At 42.4% G+C, this 26,929-nt stretch overlaps 1 protein-coding gene across 2 annotated transcripts in view; it reads left to right on the forward strand.

Annotated features, from left to right (window-relative positions):
• LOC143928279 (putative ferric-chelate reductase 1) overlaps positions 1–26,929 on the forward strand; it is a 71,449-nt gene that overhangs the window by 34,522 nt on the left and 9,998 nt on the right. Inside the window, exons 10-16 of one of the 2 annotated variants that reach the window (XM_077453064.1) lie at positions 838–950; positions 8,696–8,782; positions 12,689–12,786; positions 22,333–22,391; positions 22,506–22,643; positions 24,112–24,137; positions 26,253–26,336. In XM_077453064.1, coding sequence (XP_077309190.1) covers positions 838–950; positions 8,696–8,782; positions 12,689–12,786; positions 22,333–22,391; positions 22,506–22,643; positions 24,112–24,137; positions 26,253–26,336 — 605 coding nt within the window. The remainder of the gene's footprint in view (positions 1–837; positions 951–8,695; positions 8,783–12,688; positions 12,787–22,332; positions 22,392–22,505; positions 22,644–24,111; positions 24,138–26,252; positions 26,337–26,929) is intronic. The other variant, XM_077453065.1, reaches the window with a different exon arrangement.

The following is a 26,929-nucleotide window of genomic DNA, read 5'->3' on the forward strand; positions in this document are numbered from 1 at the left end:
GCAAACACAAATGCCTTTCTCTGCAACCTCAGCTGCACTGGAGAGTGAATAACTGGGAAGTGCTCTGTGCTGAGCGGCTTCCTGTTCATTCACAAAGGGAAGCATAGTAAACAGTTCGCTATTCGTCAGTTATGATTGAACACAATGAGTGAGCACTGTGTTCATTTAGAAAAAAGGGGCCAGTAAACTATATACTGATTAGCTCCTCTTCCCTCCCCCCCCCCCCCCACTCTACATCCTAAAACATCCCCTGTAGCAGCTGTGGGGGAAAAGGGAGGGAAGCCAGCAACACTGAGGTGGGGATTGGGAAGTAGGGGGAAATCTGCACCACACAGAGTGATTGGGGTGTGCCCAGGCACACTTGGCACAGCCCCTGCTCACAACTATGGTAATCATCCACTTGGTTAATCCTTTCAAAAATGGGTAATGGCGTATAGCAGAAGTAGTTGGAAAATGGGAGATTTTATATTATGCATGCCAATTTGCCCTCATTATTGACATGATATTGTAAGAGACTATTGTACTCTTTCCATTAGATAATTTGAGCACCTCATGTTGGCACAGGATGGCTCGTTGGTTACATTGCCCTATTTGCAATAGTGTGTTCCAGATAGGATTGTAGCTAAAACTGTGATTTTTTTTTTTTATTAGTTGCATATCAAGTCCTTATTGTACACAATGCAGTCAAAAGTTTTTTTTTTTTTTTTTTGTTTTTTTTTTTTTTTGAGGTGGCAAATTGTCAGTGTGGTGAGAAACAGCCAATACGCCCATAGAGAAGAAAGCTTCAGAGAAGTGCCTGTAAATAGTTTATCTCCTAGAATGTCTTATGTTTCTCAGGTGCACTAATGCTCATTGCCTGGATGACTACTGGCGGTATTGGGATGATCATGGCTCGCTATATGAGAAGTGCTGCTGGCAAGCCAATATTTGGGAAGGCCATATGGTACCAGGTAAGACTACACAAGACCCTGCAATTAATACACTGGTGTGTGTGTGTGTGTGTGTGTGTGTGTGTGTGTACCTTTTTTGACTTGAGCAGGATTGCAGCACAGCCAAACGGTGTCCACTTTTGTTCTACACTACATAGCACAATAAGCTTAACCATAGCGTGAGGATCACAAGGTGGAAGATTAGATTTATTTAATTTGAATATCAAACATCTACACCCTGGAGGAGTCCTCCAAAGGAGCTTCTAACAAATTCCCAACCTGTACCAACAATCAGACTTACAATTTATAAACATGAGACCTTCTTTGTTTGACAAATTTTGTAGCTATATATTGTAGTAAAATTGTAATAATTTTTAGGCAAAATGTTCATACATAGTAGAAGCTTGGCAGTATTATTATTAATTTTTTTTTTTTTTTTTTTTTTTTTGAGGACTCTAAAGATCCTCTTTAGAGGACTTTATAGGACCTGCTGTGTGCAGGTGTTTTATCAAAATCAAATAACTATCATAGTATAGCAGAAAATGTGGCCGTGAGGCGCACTTAATGAAGCCGACCCGTATGAAAGAGTGGCCTGACCAGAGCCTGGGCTGAGTCTGCCATTCACTTTCATATGGGTCTGCTTCATGATGTGCAACTCATGGACACATTTTCTGGGTGACCCGACTCCCTCTGATGTATCGGAAACCTGCGTTACATCAGAGGGGGCGGGGTCACCCATACGTCATTGGGGAACCCCTGGCTTCCCTCGCTAGCGTCAGAGGGGGCGTGGTCAGGTGACGGGTGGCCCCGCCCCCTAATATAAGAAACGTCAGCGCTGGGATCACCGCAGTGTCTCCTCAGTGGAGACAGAAGACTGATGCATGGATGGACTGCGCTGGACTGAAAATCACCCGTCGCTGGATCCGATCAGCCATCGCTGGACCCCAGAGAGATGATCATCCATCGCTGGATAGCAAGAGTGGATTAGCACCGCTGGAATTTTTTTTTCTTAAAGGAATTTTTCAAAAGTGTGTCTTATTTAACCATTTTTGTTACACTTTCTTTGTGAAATGGTAGGGGTACTTTTGTGTACCCCCTTACCATTTAAAACGGGGGGGGGGGGGCGGAATCTGGGGGTCCCCTTGTTAAAGGGGGCTTCCAGATTCTGATAAGCCCCCCCCCCCCGTCCGCAGACCCCCACAACCACCGACCCGGCTTCCATTTGCAAAGAATACCCAATTGCGTGCATGGAAAATAAAATAAACCGCATTTTTGCTTGCACATGATTGGATGGTGGAAGTCCGCAGAGCTTCTGCTCATTTACTAAGCTCTGGAGCAACTGCTCTTGCAGAATGCAACTGCACTTTGTCAAGTGCACAGTCTATTTATTTACCTTGAGTAAATCAACCCCCAAGTGTTGTAAAAAAGAATTGAACATTCCAAAAACGTTATCAGTCCAAATTTATTAATAATTTTTTTATTTTTTGCAACCTGTTCACTTTTTTTTGTCCTTCTACCAAAATGTATCACTAGCGTGAACACCACAACCTCAACCCAATCTAGTGTGACTCATCAAATTTGCCTGTCATATTTAAGATGGGCAATTAAAGCATTAGAAAAGCATCCCCGCAATCTGATTCCACATCTAATGGTATCTCCATTAACTTTTCGCTCACGATAGACCAGTAGTCACGTAAAGAAAAAACCCCTCCAATAGTGCAGTAAAACCCAAATAAAAAATGTATTTTGTAAGGATAAAGTTCACCATAAAACTTCTTGCTTTGTAACATACACTATATAAATCAAACTGTAATGTATAGTCTATATAGGAGCCTCCAAACATTCTACCAGCCGCTTAGATCTCACCACCACACTCGTCGAGTCTGACAACCCTTCCGGTTACATCACGTTTGCCTACGTCCCTTACTGGTAATGCCCAAAATTAAAATTAGACAACTGTATCCTCTGACCTGGAAATCCCCACTCTACAAATATATAGGAGAGGTACCCCATTAATCCCATCTTCCCTGTGTCAGCAGACTGGGGATATTCTTCCCCACTGCTACTGTCACATTTTAAATAAGCGTGGCTGTGTGGAGCTCTGTCTTTGATTCAGAGATCTGTGAATGAATAAACTACAAGTTTTGTCTTCCACCGCAGCAGACAGCTTGTAGCTCTTGATGAACTACGAGAGTGCTCATGAACACTCTAGTAGTTCATTGACACTTCCTCCAGCTTTCAAACTGAAAACCTATACAGCGGTATGGACAAGAAAGCTAAAGAGATTGTACAGGAGCCTGATGTATTGCACAGATCACAGGTTCAATGCTTTACAGGTTCCTGCTAGGAAAATGAATAAATTAAACTTTTTTTTTTTTTTTTCCCCCTGAAAGGTGAGCTTGGCCTGTAAGCGTGTCAAGTAAAATGCTTTATAGGCTGGAGAGACCTAGGAGCTGTCTGTGCATAAAATGGAATAATACTATTTTTTTTATGGCTCTACTTTGTGTCCGATATGTGTAATATCCTTTTATCAGCTCTGTTGTGTTTTATATGTGATCAGGTGTATGTTTGTTTGTTTTATTTATATATATTATTTTTTTTTTTTTTTTTTTTTTTTTTTTTTTTTTTTTTTTTTAGTAAAATGGCACTTTGAAGGATTTTTTTTTTTTTTTGTCTACCTATGTGTTGTGAAAGACCTTGCTCTCTGGGGAATAGAAGTATGTACTGCTTGTACATAATTTTATTATAGAACACATCTCAGGTGGTGCACTTAGCATCTAAGGTGTTCAAGCACTGAAAGCAGTGTCGGTGAGTATCAACACCTGCATTCTCCAGAGACGGCTAGTAACTTGGCAACAATAAGCACACTGGAACTTAGATAACCATGAGCAATTTCTGAATAATGTGCTTTCATGCATAGCTCTCATGGCTAAGACAGACGTTTAGTTTAGTTATTACTACGTTTTGTTGCATCTGTCTATTGTCACTGTTTTACCTAACTGTTGCACCTCTGACAACCCAAAGGCAGGATAGCATCTCCGGAAGTAGGGGTTGGCTAGCATTTCAGTCCAGGGCTGAGTCTATATAAAGGGGGGGGGGGGGGGGGTATTAAGCAAGTGTGCTTAGGGGTCCCAGATACCATAGCATATTATTCAGGCTCACCAGAGTAATGTCCAGCTTCAGTGTCAGAACATTTAAGTTGACACAGCACATTTAAGCACATTCACGAAATTCAGCGCATCCTCTAAGTGAGTCACTAGGCCCTTCTGAGAGACCAGCCATCTTCCTGGCTCTCTCCATCAAGAGGCCTTCACTGGGTCTCCCTCTTGGCATAGCTTCCTCCAGATAAGACAGGACAGCTTCAGGACCACTGAAGCACACGTTGGGTCCCCAAGCAGGCTATGGGGCCTAACAGAGCTTCGTCCAGCAGCACTTCCCTAGGCCTCAGCCCAGGAGAAGTGAGCAAGCACGTGGCCTGTCCCAAGTATTTATCCCCCCCCCCCCCCCCATAAACCTCCTGGATTGGCTGAAGATGTAAATATTCATAACGTAGTTTGTGAAATCTTATACTATGCCCAGTGACACGTACTGGCGACCATGACAAATCTTAAGCTTGGGGAGGCACCAGGTGAAAAACAAATACTAGACTCTCGTTTGGACAGATTTAAGTGTTATTACTAGCAATTTACAGGCCTACAATGTAAAAAGCCAAATTTCTGTGCAAAACTATGTACTGCTTTTGAGATGAGAAAATCTGACCTAATCATACTGCCAGGGAGGTTAATTGATTAAAAAAAAAAAATTGGCAATCCTTTAATAATTAATTAGCCTGAGCCTTTCAGTTTTTTTTTTTATTTTCTAACCAGAGTACAGAGTTTGTAGGTCTGCATAGAAGGGTTTTAGATCTATTCTGCCCTCAGCAGAGGCATTTTAAACGTCTGCATCACATGGACATAAAAAAAAAAAAAAAAAAGGGGAAGGCTCCATCATTGAGGTTAGCTATTGACTACGTTAAAGGGAATGTGTAGTGCATTTGAATACGTTTTTTTCTCTTTTTTTTTTTTTTTTTTTTTTTTTTTTTTTTATTATGGTCAAGAATTAAAAAAAAAAAAAAAAAAATAATACAAATCAAATTTAGTCAGGTAAATATACAGATTTGAATATTTTATTGTGTAGCTAGAAGATGAAACTCCACGATCAATTTCAAATGGTCTTCTTAGGCCATTTTAAAAAGGGACTTATTTAGCGCTCAATGGCTACAGCTGATGTTTTTTGCAGACACAGGAGCATCTTCTTCCTCCTCCCTTCATTTAGATGGCCCCATACAATATTTTATTCAAAGACCACGTTTATTAAATATAAAAAAGCTAATTTCTGGAAAACCTATTGTCCAGCAGGAATAAATATAAGCAACTTTTGAGAACACAAACACATCAAAAAATTAAATGTAACCACTGATTTAAATATCACTCTCAAAAGAATTTTTGTGCCATGTATGCTCTCATTGTCTGACCACATTACCAATGGCTGTCATAGCACTGCACAATTTAGATATTTGGATAAATCGGACTGATTTGTCAGTTGGAAGTGTTCCAAATAGCAATTTGCTCGGACATAAGCCACGTAGCAGACGTGGAAGTCCATAATCTCTATATGGGTGTTACCTGTTGTTCCCATATGGGTTCTATGAGACTAGATCCAATTTGTTCAGCCTCCTACAAAGCTTTAGGATTTCTAATCTTAAAGGGCATGTTTTTAGAGCTGCAGCTAGAAAACCAAAAGGCCATGAGGTGGCAACGTATAAAAGATATAATACAAAGAAAGTGATGTGATGTGGTGTGCTAGTGTCAGTATATGAATGATTTTCAATTTTTTTTATTTTATTTTTTTCCATTTACTGTTACTACTATTAGACATTTAAAGCAAGGTATGTCTTTGTTAGAAATCTCTTCATCGCAGATTGTAAGGCTTACCTGTTTTAAGTACTGTTTTCCCTATTCTCAAAAGGGTTTATCTGCACAAGCACATTAATCCTATAAGCTGCTTTTCTTCCCTAACTTAAGCCCTTTGACAAACCTTTTCAAAATTTTAAGATTCTGCTATAATCAAGCTTTGATTAAACAGTTTACTTTTGAAATCGGGCAATAAAGAGTGGTTGCCACTCTTGAAAGCCCTATTTAAAGGAAAGGGTAGCTGTTATCTTGCACACCTGCATCTCCATCCAGAGCTGGAGGTTAACATTACCTGATTCCTAGAAGCGGTGCTACACATGAATAAAGCTTCTCATTAGAGATGATGCAAAGATGAGTTCTCCCATAGAAGTAGCAGCACTTTTAGAAGGCTTACGGTGCAAAATGGCGGTCAGGTGGCCAGAAGCTGTAGAAAGAAGGTATTTTTTTTGCAGCACCTTTTTAGCTGTGCATTCTCCTGATCCCTGTCCAAGGACCATTAACTGGTTTTAGTAGTTGGGCATCTAGGGATAAAATGAGATTTGCTAAAAGCATCCATCTATAAAGGAGCTGGTATCTGAGCAAAATATATTTATATTTGATCATGACACAAATTTTTCAGAAAATATTTTATGTGGTCAGTGCCTACAAACTTGCCGCATCTTGTTCTAACTTGGAGTTTCAGGCCTGGAACTTGTTTAGGGTAAAGATTCTTAAAGTTCCGCCTGTTGCACTGGAAATAACATGAGACTGAATCCAATGGCACTAGCGGTGACTGCTAAATATAAAACCTTTCTTCAATGACATGTTATCTTTATTACAGGTACTTGTATAGCGCCATCAATTTATGCTATATATATATATATATATATATATATATATATATATATATATATATATACATATACATATACATATACATTCACAATGTGTTTAGAAATAGTCAAAGAAATCGGGACTTATTGGTACCGCTCTATGGGTAGATATTTCTTTGAAAAGGTATACATTTATCAAAATGTTTTAAAAAAACAAAAAAAATGTAAATATATCTATATGCATAACTATAAAGAAAGATGAAGCTGATATCACCATTAGCCCTGTAAGCTCTTTGAGGGCAGGGACAGATGTGAATGCACATTCACATCAGTCCCTAACTTGCATTAATACAGTGCACATGCTAGGAACAATTTAGGCAGGATCCAGTTAACCTACCAGTATGTCTTTGGAGTGTGGGCGGAAACCCACACATGCTTAGGTAGTGAAGTGGCTGGGGTTTGAACCAATGACCTTACTGCTGCTAGGCAGAAGTGCTGCGCCAATGAGTGTATGCAGCTCCATAATATTTTGCTGTTCTGTTTTCCAGTGGCCATACTCCTTCTTGCACCAGTCAAACAATGTAGTGTCCATTACGCAAGACTAATATTTAAAATTTGCTAAAAATCTGTCAGTCTTTCCACAAAAATTACCTTTAACAAACCCCTTTTTTTTTTTTTTTTTTTCCTGCTAATGCCACCAAAAATGAATTCAGCTAAAAAAATAAACAGTTATAACACAATTGAGTGCCTCTCGCACAGGGTATAGTCAATGCTGTCCAACATTGTAAACACTCCCTACCCTTAGCCCCATTCACACTACTGCGGTGCAAAACATGGTGTCATGCATGCACGCACTGTTGCACATTGTGCATGGAGCAGCCTATTTATTTCAATGGGCTACCCTACACGCAGCAAAGAAGCTCAAGATTCTTTTGCGCTTTGCTTGCCATGTTTGGGGTGCCACCATGAATGGCACCATAAATGCAACACGTTTTTTGCACAATTTATAAATGTATAGCTGATGCTGGTCAAGTGAGGAATGAGTGAACTGACTAGGTAGCCAGAGCTGGAATCCAGGGGGAGCGAGCCGTAGATGGAGCAGGCTTGTGTGGATGACAGGTGGTGCTTGCCAGGGCAGTGGAAGAGACCCAGGAACCAGCTTGGAAAGCAGGCTCGTCTGTTGCCATGATGATGCGTTTTGTGCGCATGCACTTTGTCATGGTCAAAATATGGCTATGACACAGAACATGCATGTGAAACGCATAATCGCAGCAACGGACAAGCCTGCGTTCCTTAGTCCAACTGTGACAAAGTGCATGTGCGCAACAGGCGAGCCGGAGTTCCACGCTGGCTCCTGAGTCTCTTCCTGGCAGGCACAGCCGTCATCCACGTGAGCCTGCTCAATCTACTGCTTGCTCCCCCTGGCTTCCGGCTCTGGGCTCGGGATGCCTAATCAGCTGACTGAAACCTCACTTGACCAGTGTCGGCTACACCACATTTACAGGCTTCTCCTGGGCTATTAGTGGTTTGTCACCACCCAGCTCAATGCCAGCCTGTTCATCCAACTTCAGTTGGTGGATTTCACTTTCCTCGGGATCCCATTTGGTGCAACATGGACATTGGTACCACCCATGTTCCACTGTCTACACTTTTGAATGCCGTCAGCTCCTCAATGCCCCAATGACCTCCTGTGGTATCGTAGGCTTAGATATTATGAGTTTTGAAGAAAATTTAAACTGTCTTCATTTTATTCTCTTGTTGGATTACCTTGGTATTTACCCTTTCATTAACCCATTGAGCGCTGACCTACTTCCATTTCCATTAATCATAGTTTGATTTCACTGTTAGCACATTTGGGAAAGAAGTAAAGTTTCACTTTAAAGTATAAAGAATTTACTTATTACTATTCATTTCTTTCACATTTTAAACATAATGCTGTCTTATTAATTCTTAGGCTGAAATTGTTACCTCCATATTTTTTTATTTTTTTTTTTTTTCCCAGACTCACTTCTTCCTGATGATATTGACCGTAATTCTAACAATAATATCATTTATCATGATCTTTGTTGAGGCTTCAGGATGGAGTGGGGTATGTATTTTCTACTGTCTTAATTTTAGCTTTGGGTAAGGCCTCGTACATACGGTTTGATTGTTGTACGACCGAGCATCTGCCTTTTTGTCAAAGGCGTGTGTGCAGGATTTTGTCTAGCATACTACGGTAACTATCCGAAAATTGTCATTTGACAAACACGAATGTAGTGACCTACTATGAGGTTATAAAGAGGAAGTTAATTTCTCAAGCACCACCCTTTGGGCCTCTTCTGCTAATTTCATGTTGGTAGAAGTTTGAGAGTTGATTCGTGATTTTCAGATCGTCTAAAATGCCTTTTAAAATAAGTTTGGCATAACTACATCAGTCTCACCAGCAAAGCAGCTTTTTTTTTTTTTTTATTATCCCATTATAGAACATGACTGTGTGCACTGCATTTCGACATTTCATCAATTGCCGTGTCACGAATGTTAATTCTAGATTACAAATGGTAGTTTACAAGACTGAACTCTTCCGGCTCGTTCCTTGATTCCGAGCACGTGTTTGAACTTTTGACTTTTGTGTGACGATTTCTGTACGGACCATCCGAAAAATCTGATATTGAGTACACATCCGACAAATTTTTAGCCTGCACATCCAGTTTTTGTCTGACGAAAAAGTTAAATCGGCTGTCGACAGCACCATACTAATGATCTGAAAATCTGCAGACAGCTCAGCTCGTCTTACGAATTTTCATATCGTGTGTACGAGGCCTTAGTTTGGAAGTCTACTGCGATAGTAAGCATTATAGTGTATCTAAACAAAGACAAAATGGTAATACATTGCAGGTTACTAGATTACAAATGGAGTGCTGGCAATGGTGTTCTTATTTAGGTTTTTTGCTTTTTGCTCCCAGTATAATTCACAAGAAGTAAAAAGGGGCATGGCATTTCTCGCAGGAACACAAGCTATTTTCTGTAATTGCTAAAAATGATCTTCTCGTGAAGAGAAAAAAAATGCACCTACCATATCTATCTAAGGACTAGTAAGCTGCAATATATTAAAATCTAAACGTAAAATATTTTATTTTCCTTATGCTCTGTTCACATTGTGACCGAGGGTGCACTTTTTTATTTTTATTGAATTTTTGGCATTTAGAACAGTTTCCATTGGCTTTCCTGTGTGAGAAAAATGTAAAAAAAGTGCCTGTGTGGGTTCTGCACCTTTAGGAACACACCTTTTTGTGTTGCAGGAAAGCATACAATTTTGCACTCATTCCTACAACACTGGTGTGAATGAAGCTTTAGTTACTGAGCACTGTAAAAATAACAATTTTATGCAGATGCAGTTAAATGTACCCTAGTATCTCTATTTACATATTAGAATGTTTATGGGTTGTCGGGGTCAAAATCAGTAATAATTGTAGGAACAGTAAATAAATATTCCTGTGAAATGCAATGTTATAGACCAAGGTTCTTCACCCAACCAGCTGCAAAGTTTTTTTATTTTACTGGCACTTTGGTCATTGTGACTTTTTCCAACAAACATTTGTTGTTTGCTTAAGAGCCAGTCCTGTCATTACTAGAGGCAGCTTGGTAACTGTGCTGGGATCATGTAGTGAACATGATCTCTGCACAGAAACCTCAACTGCCCATGCATGCATATGTGGGGCATTCAAGTTTTTGCTGCTGCACATATTCATTACATGGGCGATAATGGGTGAAAATGCCTGGCCATTTTCTTATAGGTGAGAACTGCTTGAATTACTGGCTCTGCATATCTGCAGTACTATGGCCATTATGAGACATTCCCTCTCACTGTTTGATACCCTATTATAGAGATTGCAAAGGTGGGTGGAAACACCCTAATTTTCCAGATGGAGTCAGGCTTGAGAGCAGGGAGATCTGTTTCAGACTGGTCATATATGTTCAATTTCCTTGTAAATTTTCCTTTATAATTACAAAAAAATCATATAAATGGTGGATGAACTACTTTTGAAGTTGCTGCAACTTTAAGTCACGCATATATGAATAGGTATCATTGGAAGACCTGGAACAACTTGTCATGCAACTTTGATGTCCAAAGGTGCATGACAAGTCGCACAAGTGTGAATGGAGCCTAAAGGCCAATGATCAGAAGATCTAAAGAAATATATTGTACAACGAACGATCAGGTGATTATCTATCTGATCTTTTGGTATAGTGCTTTCGACAGCTGATTCTGACTTTTTGTACGACACAAACTAAAGGTGCAGGCTAGAAAACTTTTTAACGTACGTGAACACCCTGTCTGATTTTTGTTTTGTTCAAAAAGAGTAAGAACAGATTCCTCAAATTGGGACTTTAAATAGACCACAAACACTAATTATAAAAATATACAAATTTTATTGGACATCAATACCAATCAACACAAGAGGGGGAATAAAAACAAACACATATGCTGGGAGCAGAAATGGAAACAGTTGAAAGAAAGCCCAAGATTGTCAGGCAGACAGAGCCCCAACGCATTTTGTAAAAACAAAATGCAGATCTTCAGGGGCAGATGGCTTGTTCCACTCAGCAGACAAACAGCCACGCTGTACATAAGATCAATATGGATCATAAGATCAATATGGCTTCTCCAGTTGCTTGGTAGACTCCTGCATTAGTTTGACCTGCAATGGTTTGGATGCCCGTATACTGACCTGACCTGTCTTTGGGAGATAAATACTTTTTTATTTTATTTTTTATTTTTTTATATCTTAGAATTTGTGAGTATATACCACAGTCAAGTATCTAGGCTATTGGCCTTTTCTTAGTGGGACCACTCTGCCCTACGTGGATCACTGGTTGTTGTTGACTTCCTGGTCGGATTCCTGTGTGTGGTTCTGATGGACCAATCTCTTATTTGTTGCTTTGCAATCTTTCTGTTTGGGTGGAACATTAACACTTGGGATTTAAGCTAAAGATCTGGAACTTGCAAGCCCCCTGTCCCTGAAGATCTGCATTTTGTTTTTACGAAAACACATTGGACACTCTATCTGCCTGACAGTCTTTGGCCCTTCCTTTCAGCGGTTTCCATTTCTGCTCCCAACACGTAACTGTTTTTATTCCCACTCAAATGTTGTTGTTTGATATTTATGTAAAATAAACTTGTATATTTTTTAATCCTGTTTTATGGTCCGTTTTTTTTTTAAAGTCTCAGTTTGAAGAATCTGTTCTTACTCTATGTACCAGGGATGTGGTCCACAATAGTACGGTCAGCTAGTTGTGGCAAATATCTCCTATTTGTTCGTAAAGACTACGCATGCTCAAACTAATAAAGTACAAAACAATTCAAGATATTGCATCACTTCTGAAGTCGTATTCTGTCCTACGATAATTTTCCTATGTTCAGTAACCTCTTCATTTTTGAGACTAGCATGCAAAAAAATTGACTATTAATCGTCTGATAATTTCATTGTGTACCAGGCTTAAAGCATGTAAGACAGGGTTGACTACCTAGTAGGTTTTTAGTTCTGACTCTATAAAGCAGACCTTTAGTCTTCTTCTTCTTTCTCTCTTTATATACAGCCCACGTCCTGTTTTGTCTGGGCATTAGTCTAGGCTTATAATATCATGCATAGCTCTCTAACTCTTGAGAGTTTGCCCAGAAGGGAGGGGAGATGAGTCATAAGGGGGCCAATGGGAGATGTGCCTTATGTGTCTGTATAAATCCAGGAAGTGAACAGGCAGCAGCTTTAGCTGCCTGCAGTTGAAATGGTTGCAGCCAGACTCCAGTGGAGGGAGATTTATGCAGCATATTTGGCAAGTACAGAATCGCAGTATATATAAAATAATATGCAAGTGGTTGGAGGGAAGCTTCAAAATGGTCCAGATGTTTTTATTACAAACTATGTGAGCAGACTGCATTTTCTCTTTACGTTTAACTAGTTACATAAGCATATGATGGCAGCCATGGATATAACTGAATATTTTTATTCTTTAGAACACAGGGGCCCATCCTGTTCTTGGGTGCATTGTAATGATCCTGTCATTCTTCCAACCCATTGCTGCAATGTTCCGTCCAGACCCAAAAAACGAAAGGTAAATGTTTCCATCCCCTGACTGCTAATTTCCCATGGTTATAGTAATAGCCTAAAGTGCATTTTTTAAAGGCTGTAAACATTGTTACAACAGCACCTGCATAGCTCCCAACTGTCCTTGATTTCGAGGGACTGTCCTTGATTTGGAACAAACTCACTCTTTCACCTCTTTCCTTCTCACATGTCACTCATTTTGGTCTGATCTATATAACTGTATATAAAATGCACTTTATCTTTCAAAGTATTTCCAGTGCTAAACCTCTCATCCAATTTCTAAATTGCTGAATTTGTAAATTTTAGAAGCCCTTATAAAGGAATAGTAGTGTTTAAAAAAAAAAAAAAGCACTTTTGAGTTTAACAAATATATTTTTGGTATAATTCTCCTTTTTAAGGGGGTGTGTCCTGTGCCTACATACTCTTGCTAATGTATGTCCCTTGTTCCCATCTCAAAAAGTTGGGCGTTATGGCACCTGTCCATGTTTTTATCCTGATCAATGTAATATGAGCAAGCTAGTTAACATACCAATATAACCTAAGCTATATAACAATCTGATCCCCAACCAACCTCTACTCCAAACACGCCCATTTATATTGTATATGTATACATGCTCAAATATATCTCAGGTACAGTAATTACATGGAAGAAATTGGCAATAAGTTCTGGCTGGCTTATAGCCTTTTAGAAATATGTAGCCAGCCATTGTTGGTAGAGCTAGGGCACAGTTTGCAAGCCACATACCGTATATACTCGAGTATAAGCCGAGATTTTCAGCCTCTTTTTTGAGGCTGAAAGTGCCCCCCTCGGCTCATACTCGAGTCACCGCTGTCTGACTGCCCGAACAGCGTGTCGAGCAGACAGACAGCGGCCATTCTACCTTTCAAAAGCCGCGCCTCCGCCTCCGCCTGCGATAGGCGGAACACTCAATTTCCCAGCAGTCAGTGTTCCGCCTATCACGGACATCGGCTCATCCTCGGATGAGCCGATGTCCGTGATAGGCGGAACACTGACTGCTGGGAAATTGAGTGTTCCGCCTATCGCAGGCGGAGGCAGAGGCGCGGCTTTTGAACAGGGGAATGGCCGCCAGGGCGCCGACGAAGAGCGGCGATCCTGGCATGGGACGACGCGGAGGCTCGGGACGGGACGACGCGGAGGCTCGGGACGGGACGACGCGGAGGCTCGGGACGGGACGACGCGGAGGCTCGGGACGGGACGACGCGGAGGCTCGGGACGGGACGACACGGAGGCTCGGGACGGGACGACACGGAGGCTCGGGACGGGACGACACGGAGGCTCGGGACGGGACCGGACGGAGGCTCGGGGCACAGGTAGGCTGGACACACAAGGCTGCACGGACACACACACACACACACACACACACACACACACACACACACACACACACACACACACACACACACACAGGGATGGATGGATGGACACACACACACACACACACACACACAGGGATGGATGGATGGACACACACACACACATGGATGGATGGACACACACACACACACACACAGGGATGGATGGATGGACACACACACACACACAGGGATGGATGGATGGACACACACAGGGATGGATGGATGGACACACACACACACAGGGATGGATGGATGGACACACACACACACAGGGATGGATGGATGGACACACACACAGGGATGGACGGACACACACAGGGATGGACAGGCATATCTCACCCTCGGCTTATACACGAGTCAATAGGTTTCCCAGTTTTTTGGGGGTAAATTGGGGGCCTCGGCTTATACTCGGGTCGGCCTATACTCGAGTATATACGGTATTCTCCAAATTATTCAGGAAAAAATGGGTACAAGCTGGGCTTAAAGTCGGTGATCTTTGCAGAAACTGTAAGCCCTTGTACACACAATAGGAAATTTCAGACGGAAACGGTCCGATCAGATTACATTGTCGGAAAATCCGTTCGTGTGTGTGTGGGCTCTATTGGACTTTTTCCATCGTTAATTCCGACGGAAAAAATTTGAGCAGGATCTCATTTTCCGATTCCCAAAATCCGATCGGACAAAGTGCCATGCTCAGATCAAAGTACGAGAGCAAAACTATTGGCTACTACGCTGAACATAATCCTGTCGGAACTAAGGTCATCACGTTCTGAACGATTGGATTTTCCAGCAACTTTCTCCGACCGTGTGTATGCAAAACCAGTTTCGGACTAAATCCATTGGAAAAAAATCCGATGGATTTTGTGATCGGAATTTCCGGCCGTATGTACTAGGGCTAAGAGGAAACATCCATGTTTTAGTTTTGCAACCCCCTTTTTTTTTTTTTTTTTTTTTTGTTGCCCCAAAATTTGGAATCCTGATGGGTAGGACAGCAGGAATATGTATAATTGCAACCATTGGTATTGTACCAGTACATCAGACCAGCTTCGTCTTTGCAAAAAGAGCATCTTGAGAACAAGGAGAATTTGAAAATTCTTACCTTATTTAAGGGATAAGAGGCCCTGCATTGTGGGGAGTCCCTGCTATGCCCAAATATTAGCATTGGTGGTAGTTTGCTTTAAAAAAACAAATAAACTTTGATATGCAGCAGTTTAGTAATTTAATACACGTTGATTATCTGTCATTCTAAGGCAAATATTTCAATGTACTGCCAATTGCAATGTACCTTCTGGTAGACAAACAAGCATTCTTCTACAAACACTATGCTTATGATTTTTATCATGCATATCTGAATACAAACAATAGAATTTCTTGGCTAAAAAAGCACACTCCTGCCAACTGTGAATTGCTAGATTGCCACATCTTCTCCCAAGACGTCCTTCTCCCCAGATGTCTTGACTATACATTATCATGCATATATATAACTTTTTTTTTTTTTTTTCGCAGAAACTGGAGTAAAGTGTGTCCAACAAGGACACAGACGGCAATAAAAAAAAAAAAATATTTAATTCCCTTAAACTCTTTTCCACGTTATCTAAAACATCATTAACCACTTTCAGACCGGACCATTTTGCTGGTCAATGACCAGAGGTCTTTTTACAATTTGGCACTGCGCTGCTTTAACTGGTAATTGCGCGGTCATGCAATGTTGTACCCAAACAAAATTTGCGTCCTTTTTTTTCCCACAAATAGAGCTTTCTTTTAAAGGTATTTGACTGACTCTGCGATTTTTTTTTTTTAATTTTTTGCGATATAAGCGTAAAAAGACCGCAAATTTAGAAAAAAATATATTTTCTACTTTTTGTCATTAGAAAAATCCAATAAACTCAATTTTAGTCATACATTTAGGCCAAAATGTATTCAGCCACATGTCTTTGGTAAAAAAAAGTCAATAACTGTATATTTATTGGTTTGCGCAAAAGTTGTCACATCTACAAACTAAGGTACGTTTTCTGGAATTTACGCAGCTTTTAGTTTATGACTGCCTATCTCATTTCTTGAGGTGCTAAAATGGCAGGGCAGTACAAACCCCCCCCCCCCCCCCCCCAAATGACCCCATTTTGGAAAGTAGACACCCTAAGGAAATTGATAAGAGGCATGTTGAGCCCATTGAATATTTTTTTTTTTTTTTTTTTTTGCCTCAAGCGATTGAATAATGACAAAAAAAAAATTATTATTATTATTTTTATTTTTCAGTTGTCACTAAATGATATATTGCTCACACATGCCATGGTTATATGTGGAATTGTACCCCAAAATACATTCTGCTGCTTCTCCTGAGTACGGGGATACCACATGTGGTTGACTTTTTGGAAGCCTAGCCGCGTACGGGGCCCCGAAACCCAAGCACCGCCTTCAGGATTTCTAAGGGCATACATTTGTAATTTCACTCCTCACTACCTATCACAGTTTTGAAGGCCATAAAATGCCAAGATGGAACAAAACCCCCACAAATGACCCCATTTTAGAAAGTAGACACCCCAAGCTATTTGCTGAGAGGCATGTTGAGTCCATGGAATATTTTATATTTTGCCACAAGTTGCGGGAAAATGACAAACTTTTTTTTTTTTTTTTTCCACAAAGTTGTCACTAAATGATATATTGCTCACACATGCCATGGGCATATGTGAAATGACACCCCAAAATTAATTCTGCTACTTCTCCTGAGTACGGGGATACCACATGTGTGGGATTTTTTGGGAGCCTAGCCGCGTACGGGGCCCCAAAACCAAGCACTGCCTTCAGGATTTCTAAGGGTGTACATTTTTGATTTTACTCCTCACTACCTATTGCAGTTTTGAAGGCCATAAAATGCCAAGATGGCACAACCCCCCCCCCCCCCCCCGGATGACCCCATTTTGGAAAGTAGACACCCCTAAATTTAGGGGTACACTAGTGAGACTCACAGGTAAAAAGACCTAGGCTGTCAGCGACTGTATCAAAACGCTACAAAAAAAAACTGTTAGCGATCGCAGGGATCAGGCCTGACTCTGCGAACGCTGCAGTTATGTGTGTTGTGTTTTGTAAGTGACAGTGATCGATCGATACTGCACTTGGGTGGGCTGGGCTGGGCTTGGCGGAGGGGCTAAACGCAGGTGCTAGCAGGTATCTGGGCTGATCCCGCTAACAATGCGTTTTGGGAAACCTAAACTGCTGGCGACGCTAATATAGATCTGATCAGATACTATATTACTAAGGGAGGTGTATGCTTTGCGCGTGGGTGTTAGCGGTACTGGCACTAACCTGACGCTGCCTGGGGCGACGCAGACCTTATCTGACCCTCAAACTTGTATCACCCGCCGGGTGATCAGGGGGTTAAACCTTTATTAGGTAATAAATGGCGGGTGCCCTGAAACTATAAAAAAAAATAACTAACCAACCAGCGTCGCCTGTAACAGTTATATGGTGATCACTGGTGAAAGGGTTAACTAGGGGGCAATCAGGGGGCTTTATGCGGTAGTATATGGGGGTCCCTGGCGCTATAAAAAGCTGCGGCGAACCTAAATACCTACCTGCCTAACTAGCGTCACCTGTGACACTAATACAGCGATCAGAAAAACGAACGCTTATTAGGCTGGGTTCACACTGGAGCGATGCGGGAACCCCACAAATCCGCGGCGGGTTCCCGCATCACACTGCCCTATGGGAACTGCTGGGAGTGTCAGTGAAATGTTAATGACACCCCCAGATCAGTTCGCATATCGCAGTGCGATCTGCAAACTCAGACAGGAATCGGATCGCATGGTGTGAACACCCATGCGATCCGATTCTGCTGCGGACCAAAAAAAGGGTCCCGTGTGACTTTGCGGCGGGTGCGATGCGAATTCAGCCATACTATCTGTATGGCTGAACTCGAATCGCACAGAGATCGGATGTGATTTGCACTGCAGAATCACATCCGTTCTCATAAACTGCTGCAATGTGAACCCAGCCTTAGTGACACTGGCGACGGGGGGTGATCACGGGGTTAAACCTTTATTGGGGGGGTTAGGGGGGTACCCTAAAACTAAAGGGGCTAACCCTAACTGCCCTAACAGTTATTACAGTCACAAATGACACCAATGCAAAAAAAATGCAATTGGTGTCACTGTGATTGGGGGGGTGAGAGTGTGCCTGGCATGTTCTACTGTATTGTGTAGTGTTGGTGCAACTCACCGATCCTCTCTCCTTGGTGCCGGAACGAAAAATACCGACACGGAGGAGAGATTACATCACTTCCTCTGCCTGTGTTTACATTACAGGAGAGGAAGTGATGTCACGCTGCACTTCCATTCGTCAGGAGCGATCGCGAGGAGGTGGCCATGAACGAATGGCCGCCCCCTCATCCCGGATCGCTCCTGAACGGATTCCGACCGCCGCTGGCACCGGGGGGGGCCCGATCGGGCCCCCCCACCCGCGGGAAGGCAGGGACGTACAGGTACGCCCATATGCCTGCCCGTGCCATTCTGTCGACTTACATCGTCGTGCGGCAACTGGTTAAGCATGTTTTTGTTGACTTTTTAAGTGAAAGGCGCATAATTAAAAGGCACAAAAGCTGTTCTCATCACTGATGTAAGATAATGGTAAAAAAAGGTATAGGGCTTTTGTTGCCACACGATTATGTCTATTCCAAGTAGGGGCGGACTGGCCACTCGGGCAATGCCCGAGGGTCCCGGGCCACCGGGGGGGGCCCCCCATCAGGGTTGCCAGCCTCGGTAAAACCAGACATTATGAAGAATAAATATATATATCTCTCTATCTCTCTATCTCTATTATACATCTATCTCTCTATCTCTATTATATATATATATCTATCTCTCTATCTCTATTACCGTATATACTCGAGTATAGGCCGACCCGAGTATAAGCCGAGGCCCCCAATTTACCCCCAAAAAACTGGGAAACCTATTGACTCGTGTATAAGCCGAGGGTGAGATATGCCCGTCCATCCCTGTGTGTGTCCGTCCATCCCTCTGTGTCCGTCCATCCCTCTGTGTCCGTCCATCCCTCTGTGTCCGTCCATCCCTGTGTGTCCGTCCATCCCTGTGTGTGTGTCCATCCATCCATCCCTGTGTGTGTGTCCATCCATCCATCCCTGTGTGTGTGTCCATCCATCCATCCCTGTGTGTGTGTCCATCCATCCATCCCTGTGTGTGTGTCCATCCATCCATCCCTGTGTGTGTGTCCATCCATCCATCCATCCCTGTGTGTGTGTCCATCCATCCATCCATCCCTGTGTGTGTGTGCGTCCATCCATCCATCCATCCCTGTGTGTGTGTGCGTCCATCCATCCATCCATCCCTGTGTGTGTGTGCGTCCATCCATCCATCCATCCCTGTGTGTGTGTGCGTCCATCCATCCATCCCTGTGTGTGTGTGCGTCCATCCATCCATCCCTGTGTGTGTGTGCGTCCATCCATCCATCCCTGTGTGTGTGTGTGTGTGTGTGTCCATCCATCCATCCATCCCTGTGTGTGTGTGTGTGTGTGTGTCCATCCATCCATCCATCCCTGTGTGTGTGTGTGTCCATCCATCCATCCCTGTGTGTGTGTGTGTCCATCCATCCATCCGTGTGTGTGTGTGTGTGTGTGTGTGTGTGTGTGTGTGTCCGTGCAGCCTTGTGTGTCCAGCCTACCTGTGCCCCGAGCCTCCGTCCGGTCCCGTCCCGAGCCTCCGTGTCGTCCCGTCCCGAGCCTCCGTGTCGTCCCGTCCCGAGCCTCCGTGTCGTCCCATGCCAGGATCGCCGCTCTTCGCCGGCGCCCTGGCGGCCATTCCCCTGTTCAAAAGCCGCGCCTCCGCCTGTGATAGGCGGAACACTCAATTTCCCAGCAGTCAGTGTTCCGCCTATCACGGACATCGGCTCATCCGAGGATGAGCCGATGTCCGTGATAGGCGGAACACTGACTGCTGGGAAATTGAGTGTTCCGCCTATCACAGGCGGAGGCGGAGGCGCGGCTTTTGAAAGGTAGAATGGCCGCTGTCTGTCTGCTCGACACGCTGTTCGGGCAGTCAGACAGCGGTGACTCGAGTATAAGCCGAGGGGGGCACTTTCAGCCTCAAAAAAGAGGCTGAAAATCTCGGCTTATACTCGAGTATATACGGTATATATATCTATCTCTCTATCTCTATTATATATCTATCTCTCTCTCTCTATTATCTCTCTATTATCTCTCTATTATCTCTCTATTATCTCTCTATTATCTCTCTATTATCTCTCTATTATCTATCTCTATTATCTCTCTATTATATATCTATCTCTATTATCTCTCTATTATATATCTATCTCTATTATCTCTCTATTATATATCTATCTCTCTATCTCTCTATTATATATCTATCTCTCTATCTCTCTATTATATATCTATCTCTCTATCTCTCTATTATATATCTATCTCTCTATCTCTCTATTATATATCTATCTCTCTATCTCTCTATTATATATCTATCTCTCTATCTCTCTATTATATATCTATCTCTCTATCTCTCTATCTCTCTATTATATATCTATCTCTCTATCTCTCTATCTCTCTATTATATATCTATCTCTCTATCTCTCTATCTCTCTATTATATATCTATCTCTCTATCTCTCTATTATATATCTATCTCTGAAATGTCCCTTACCGACATCCTTTTTGGTCTAAAAATCCCAAGATTATAGCTGGCCCACCTCTCAAGTACCTTCTCAGCCAATAGAAACGTGTGTGGCCCCATAATCTCCTATTGCCCAGGGGTCCCATGAGTTGTCAGTCCGCCCCTGATTCCAAGTAATTCCCATCACCAGATGGTGCTAGAAATGTGATTCTTTTTAAACACAAGGAAAGAAGGGACTGTATCTCTAAACCATGCATGTTATGTTTTCAGTGAGTTACCTGCTGTAGAATAATCTGCACAATAGTGTCCGTTGTCTTAGGGCAGCCCAATAAAATGAATGGGCTGCCAATGCACAGACTTTTGAGTTGCAAAGCACTACAGCGCATTGCGCTACAACCCAGGTATGTTCACCTAAATGGTCAAAATAATAAGTACAGCCAATCGTGTAGCATGCATTGCCCAGCACACATTTTAATGCATTAAAATAGTATATGCGCTATCAGTGGTTTCCAACAACACTAAATAAAGAAAATTGTAAAAGTGTATTCTATTCAACTTAAAGTGAACCTGACTCAAACTGTAAGATTTCCTATTCTATAGGAAACCTCTAGAAGAGTTATTATGCCCGAACAACAAATTACTACTTTTTTTTTTTTTTTTGGTCTTGGATTCTTCTTAGAATAGCAGTGCATGTCCTGCTATGCCAGGTGTACTCAAGTATTGACAGCCTCCTCATAGCAGTGTATATGTAAATCGGCCCATAAACTGAATGAATTTCAGCCAGCTCTTGACAAGTCAGCCAAAATTTGCTTCATAGGTGGCCCTGGTGACATCCTCCCAGCTGACATCCTTTGAAGGAAAATTGTTGGCTAAACAGCGGCTGCTGTTGGGGTATTCTGAAAATTGCCAGCAGCGGCTCTCAGAATACGAAAGTTCAGTCTGCAGGCTGAACTAAAAAAACTCAGTTGGTCAGTTTTAGGCACTGCTGCCTCTAATAGGCCAACCATAGATTAAAATTTAGCCTGTTCTGCAGCAACGGGCCATAATTTTGATCTATCTATGGGCCACTGCATGAAAGCAACAATGCTTATTGTATTGTGGTGGCTGGGAAACCTCCTGCTGTCAGAATACAATAGCGCAGCGGAAAGGATTCCCCTATGGAGATTGTGTTGATAAGGAAATAAAGCAATTTTCTTTCCCTCAGCCATCGGTTGTATAATGTATGTCTTGCAGTAGTCTCAGGAGATTTGGAATGAGATTTGGTGATGCTGCTCACTGTTCTCCTTGCTGGAGGCTCTGACATGAGGGAACAAAAACCTGAATTCACACCAAAGACACAATACAGATCAATGCATTGTAAGTCATTAATAGGGAAGGTTAAGCTGCTGGAAGAGCATGAGCAATGCTGTTGAACAGTCCTTTGCCCTCCACCTGTCTTTTTTTGCTTCCAGAGCACTGTTCCTCTTTAAAGGCAATGTAAAACCCTCAAAGCAATTTAGAAATCTGTTTTATCGCCATGCTTATTTTCAACTGTTATAATTGCAGGCGCTATATCTTCAACTGGGGACACAGACTCAATGCATTGGTTATAAAAGTGCTTGCAGGTAAGAGTGTCGTAATCTTCACATCTGAAGAATACGGTTTATTTTTTAGTAAACCGATTAGTGTTCATTAACACTCTGTGCTAATTATCATAAACTTGATCTTTTTTTCTGTAGTGGCCACCATCTTTCTTGGGCTGATTCTGATAGACACAACCTCCAACAATTGGATGCCTAAAGTTATGGGTGGATTTTTTGCATGGGAGGTTCTTTTTTATATCATCCTGGAGATTATGATGCACTTGAAAAAAGAAAGTAAGTACCATATGATGAAGCACTAACAATTTGTTATAATTTGTAAAACGCTCAAAACGAATACATCCTAAAGACAAACGGAAATGAAAATGGCTAAGGAGCTTGTGGTGCCAGCTCTCTGTATTAAATTGCATTTGTATATTTGCCATTTTTTCTTACTGGATTCACATGTTCATGTTATCACTCTCGCTAACAATGGTGGCTTCTTTTCAGGGAAAATCGATTGTTAGCGTATCTGCCACCTGTTGGCTAAATCAAAGAAACCAGATCAGGCACACATAGGCATGCTTTTGGCTTCACTAGGCAGTAAATAAAAATTCTGCTCAGTGCACAGATTTCCTGAGCATTAATTCCTTCTGGTAGTTCCTGACACTTTGGTATAGCAATTTTGTAATTGCCATCATTCTGGTGCTCACCAAGCCTGTCTTAAGGATTCCTTTGTTTCATGTGCCAAACGCTTGCATCTATTTGTATTTTGATCCTTATCCTAGAATTACCTTCCCTGATCTGTCTGTTTAGTAGTCTACGTTATTACCTGCTGATTTGGCATTTGGTACAAATGATTCCCTGGCGTGTAAAGCCGGCCACAGAAGGAGCAGATTTTCTTTTTTCTCCCCCCCCCCCCCCCCCATGAAGCTATTGTGTTCTCCTGGTGGGGTGGGTGGGAGGCATCCTGGCCTGGAGAACAAATGGTGATTGTTGCTAGCGACTATAGCTGATGGCAATAATTGCACAGAAAATCTGACAAGCTGATTGTACCCAAAATTGATTGGTCGATCAGTCAGCTTATACATGGTTTGAATCTTGGCCAGAAAACTGCATGTAATCTGACATGGGTACATATTCTATCTGGCAGTGCCCAGCTTCCCATGCCCATTTATCTTTTTTTTTTTTTTTTTTTTTTTTTGGCAATATCTTGCTTAGTATTCATACAATTGGCCAATATTGAGTAGGGTTTGCACTTCATAGACCTCAATAAAGTTGGCCACAAGTTGCTCAGAGATCAAGTCAAATATGTGAAAACTGCAAACCGAATCTGGACAGATTTTCTCATCCCTAGTTGCTTGTTTATTCCATAATAATTCCATAAGAGCATTGCATTTCAGATGTAAATAGAGGGGCAAATGTCCCCAAGAGTGACAAGTGGTAAGATGTCTGCCCTCTCATCTACTCATACACAGATCTGTAAAATCTGTATGCAACAAAAATGTATTACTCAAACCATTTTCCTTTCCTTTTGAGTAGTTAACCTTAACCAATTATCGTAATTTGTTGTACTACTTTGCAAAGCTAAAATTATAAATTGAACAAAAGATGTTGCAGCATCTGGATCATTATCTAAAAAATCATGATCATGTGACCAGCATACAGTTGAGGTATTTTGTATCACGGTGGATTATTTAGTTTGAATATTATAACGTTATCATATTAAAGCTTCATTTTTATGTTTGTATTTACTGTCTTTCAGATGTGTATGAAAATGATAGTATAAAGGTAAGTTATCTATTATTTTGAATAGAATAAAACCATTTGTAATTTACATCTCTATTAGTGACATACTTGTTTGGGTTAGTTGGAGTCGTCCATAACACATAATCTGATAATACGTTCAAATTCTCAAAATTGTCACCTGTAGGGCTGGGGCAGGTGGGCAACAGGATGGGCAGCTGCCTGGTGCAGTGTTTTCATGTAAGTGGGTAACTCCTCATCAGCTGTCAAAAGTAAGAGAAGCCAGTCCACGAAGAGGATGCCTGCCCAATACCCTTGCAGCACAGTATGAAAACAGGGTATTCTGAGCAGGCAGAGGAGTTCTGAGGCAAAAGGACTGTGTCAGGCATCAGCATTTGGTACTCATATGAATAGCTCAACTGTCCTGGTCCTGATGCTCTGAGAAGGGAGGGGAGTTGAGGTCTGAATTACCCCTCCTCCCCCCCCACCTACACCCCTGACAGCATGCTCCTTACCGCTAGTTTGAGAAGGTGAGTGCTGACACCTGCACAATGTAGTTGGAAATTGCAGTGAAAAGTTGTCTGAGCTGTGATATGCCTTTTCTTCTACCCTATATCATAACAGTCAATCCAAAAATTAAAGTTCTGCTTTAAGGAGGGTGGGGGCACGTGCAAGTACCTAGTTTTGACAGGTACCTGCTCTAACTTCCACCCGCAGCCTCAAAAGTGACTCCTGCAATCTTCTGGGACACGTCGCGGGTCCCAGAAGATTGTTTGGCCATTCAGGACTTTAATTTAATGGACAACCCTGGTAACAAAGTAGTCCTACCTTGCCTTTTTCACATTTACTCTTGGCTACGGAACATTAACAGTAAAAACTGTGCAAACAGTCAAGGGGCGTGGCTTGGATGGGACCCAAGATGGCCGCTTGAAAAGACTGCTCCTGCACATTGAGGATGAACAAAGCTAAATTGGGGGCCTTTAAATACCTGTACCCACGTTGAAAGTCCAACAGGAGCACCTCAACACCCCGCTCGCTGAAAGACCCCATTATGCAACTAAGCGGGAACATCCTGGTTCTTCAGAACCCGTCAGACGGCCCACCACGAGGCAATGCAGGCCTCTCAGGCCTCAGCACCGGACTCGCCTAGAAGCACTGCGGACTCGCTGGCAGACGGCTCCAATACCACACACCTGAGCCTCCTGGACCTGCAAAAAGACCTACAAAAGGTCCCCCTGGATATTAAACATACGATGTCAGCAATATCTGACCTAAAGGCAGACATCCACACAATGAACCACCGCATATCTGCTGTAGAAGATAACGCCTGGACACAGGCGATGGCGATCAGGCAAGTACAAAAAACCTATGATTTCCACCTCCCACACGTTTGAGCTTCATAAGCAAGTAGAGGATTTAGACAACAGGGGCCACAGATATAACATCAGGGTGAGGGGGGTGCCGGAGGGGGATCAATCAAGTGGCATTACCACAAACTGGGTGCGCTATCTTTTTAATGCTTTAACTGCTTGATCGCCCACCCGATTCCACAATAGGAATTGAAGGTTTACACCGGGCACTAAGACCCCATCCCCGTGACTCTGAACCACCCAGGGACATGTCTGCTGTGTTGTAAACTTTTCCCCTCAAAGAGGAAATCCTCAGAAAGGCAAGGGGCAGGGGCCTGCATACTGTCTAATGGTGCAGAAATAAAATTGTTCCAAGACCTTTCTCAGATCAGAATTCAGAACAGACGCCCCCTGCTGGAATCGGCTCCGCCAATGCAACATCCAGTATAGGTGGAAGTTTCCTTTCTGGCACTCCTCCAAACCCCAGATCTACCCACCTTCTGTGAGCAACTGGATATACCTCTGGTGGATCTCCCTGAATGGTACTCCTTATTTCCCCACGGAACCATGGAAACCAGTCTCTCACAATGCTTCACCCAAAGCCCAGCGACAACGTCCAAGATGCCGCAGACTGGACCTCATGTCATCTGGGGCCCGACTCTCACGCTGTGATTTTCTTACACGAAGCCCAGAACCAGCAGACACCCCCACTAACACGCCCAAGAGCCAAAACATGCTAACGTTTTGCATGACCCAAACTATTTCATTACCATTTGTTTTAACTTGACCTCCCTCCACCTGTTTTTTACAGTTTTCTTTTTCAAAAGATTTCCCAAGCTATTTCACTACAGGCTCAATGGATAACAGAATGGACCTCCAGCCCTCTTTCATACAGGTACCGTTCTACTCTACCCGAAGTAGCAATCTCTCCAGATGAAACACTATTTGATTATTTCATTGCCATATGGGGAATCTGCTGAACGATTCCAAATTCTCCCCATATTACCGTGCAACAGCCAAAATGTCAAATTTTAGAAGACTGCAACAGCAATACCATACCGTCACATGGATTTTCCCTGCTCCTCCCCCCCCCCCCCCCCTTCTACTTCTACTTCTACTTCTTCTATTTCTTCTTCTTCCTCCTTCTTCTTTTTTTTTTTTTTTTTTTTTTTTTAATGTGGGTATTCTACGGTTTATACACTTATGCTATGTAATACTATGTACGCATCTTTAAAAGCCATCTCGGGAGGGGCCAGAGCTCTAGCCGACCAGAGGTAGCCTTCATACTTGAAATAACCATGGACTGAGTCTGCAGACTGACAGGTCATACATTAAAAACCTATAGTATCAAATAATCACTTTTGTGCAATAAACTTAAGGACCCTCCCGGCTGGAGCCGACCCCTCTCCCACATGACTGTTTATGTCTAAAAGTGTTCTTAATTTAAGAATTACTCACCGCACATCAACCTCCTCTCTAGATGGTACA

Source organism: Lithobates pipiens, unplaced genomic scaffold (assembly GCF_037356315.1).
Source record: "Lithobates pipiens isolate NorthernLeopardFrog02 unplaced genomic scaffold, aLitPip1_a1.2 Scaffold_23, whole genome shotgun sequence".
NCBI classification, from domain to species: Eukaryota; Metazoa; Chordata; class Amphibia; order Anura; family Ranidae; genus Lithobates; species Lithobates pipiens.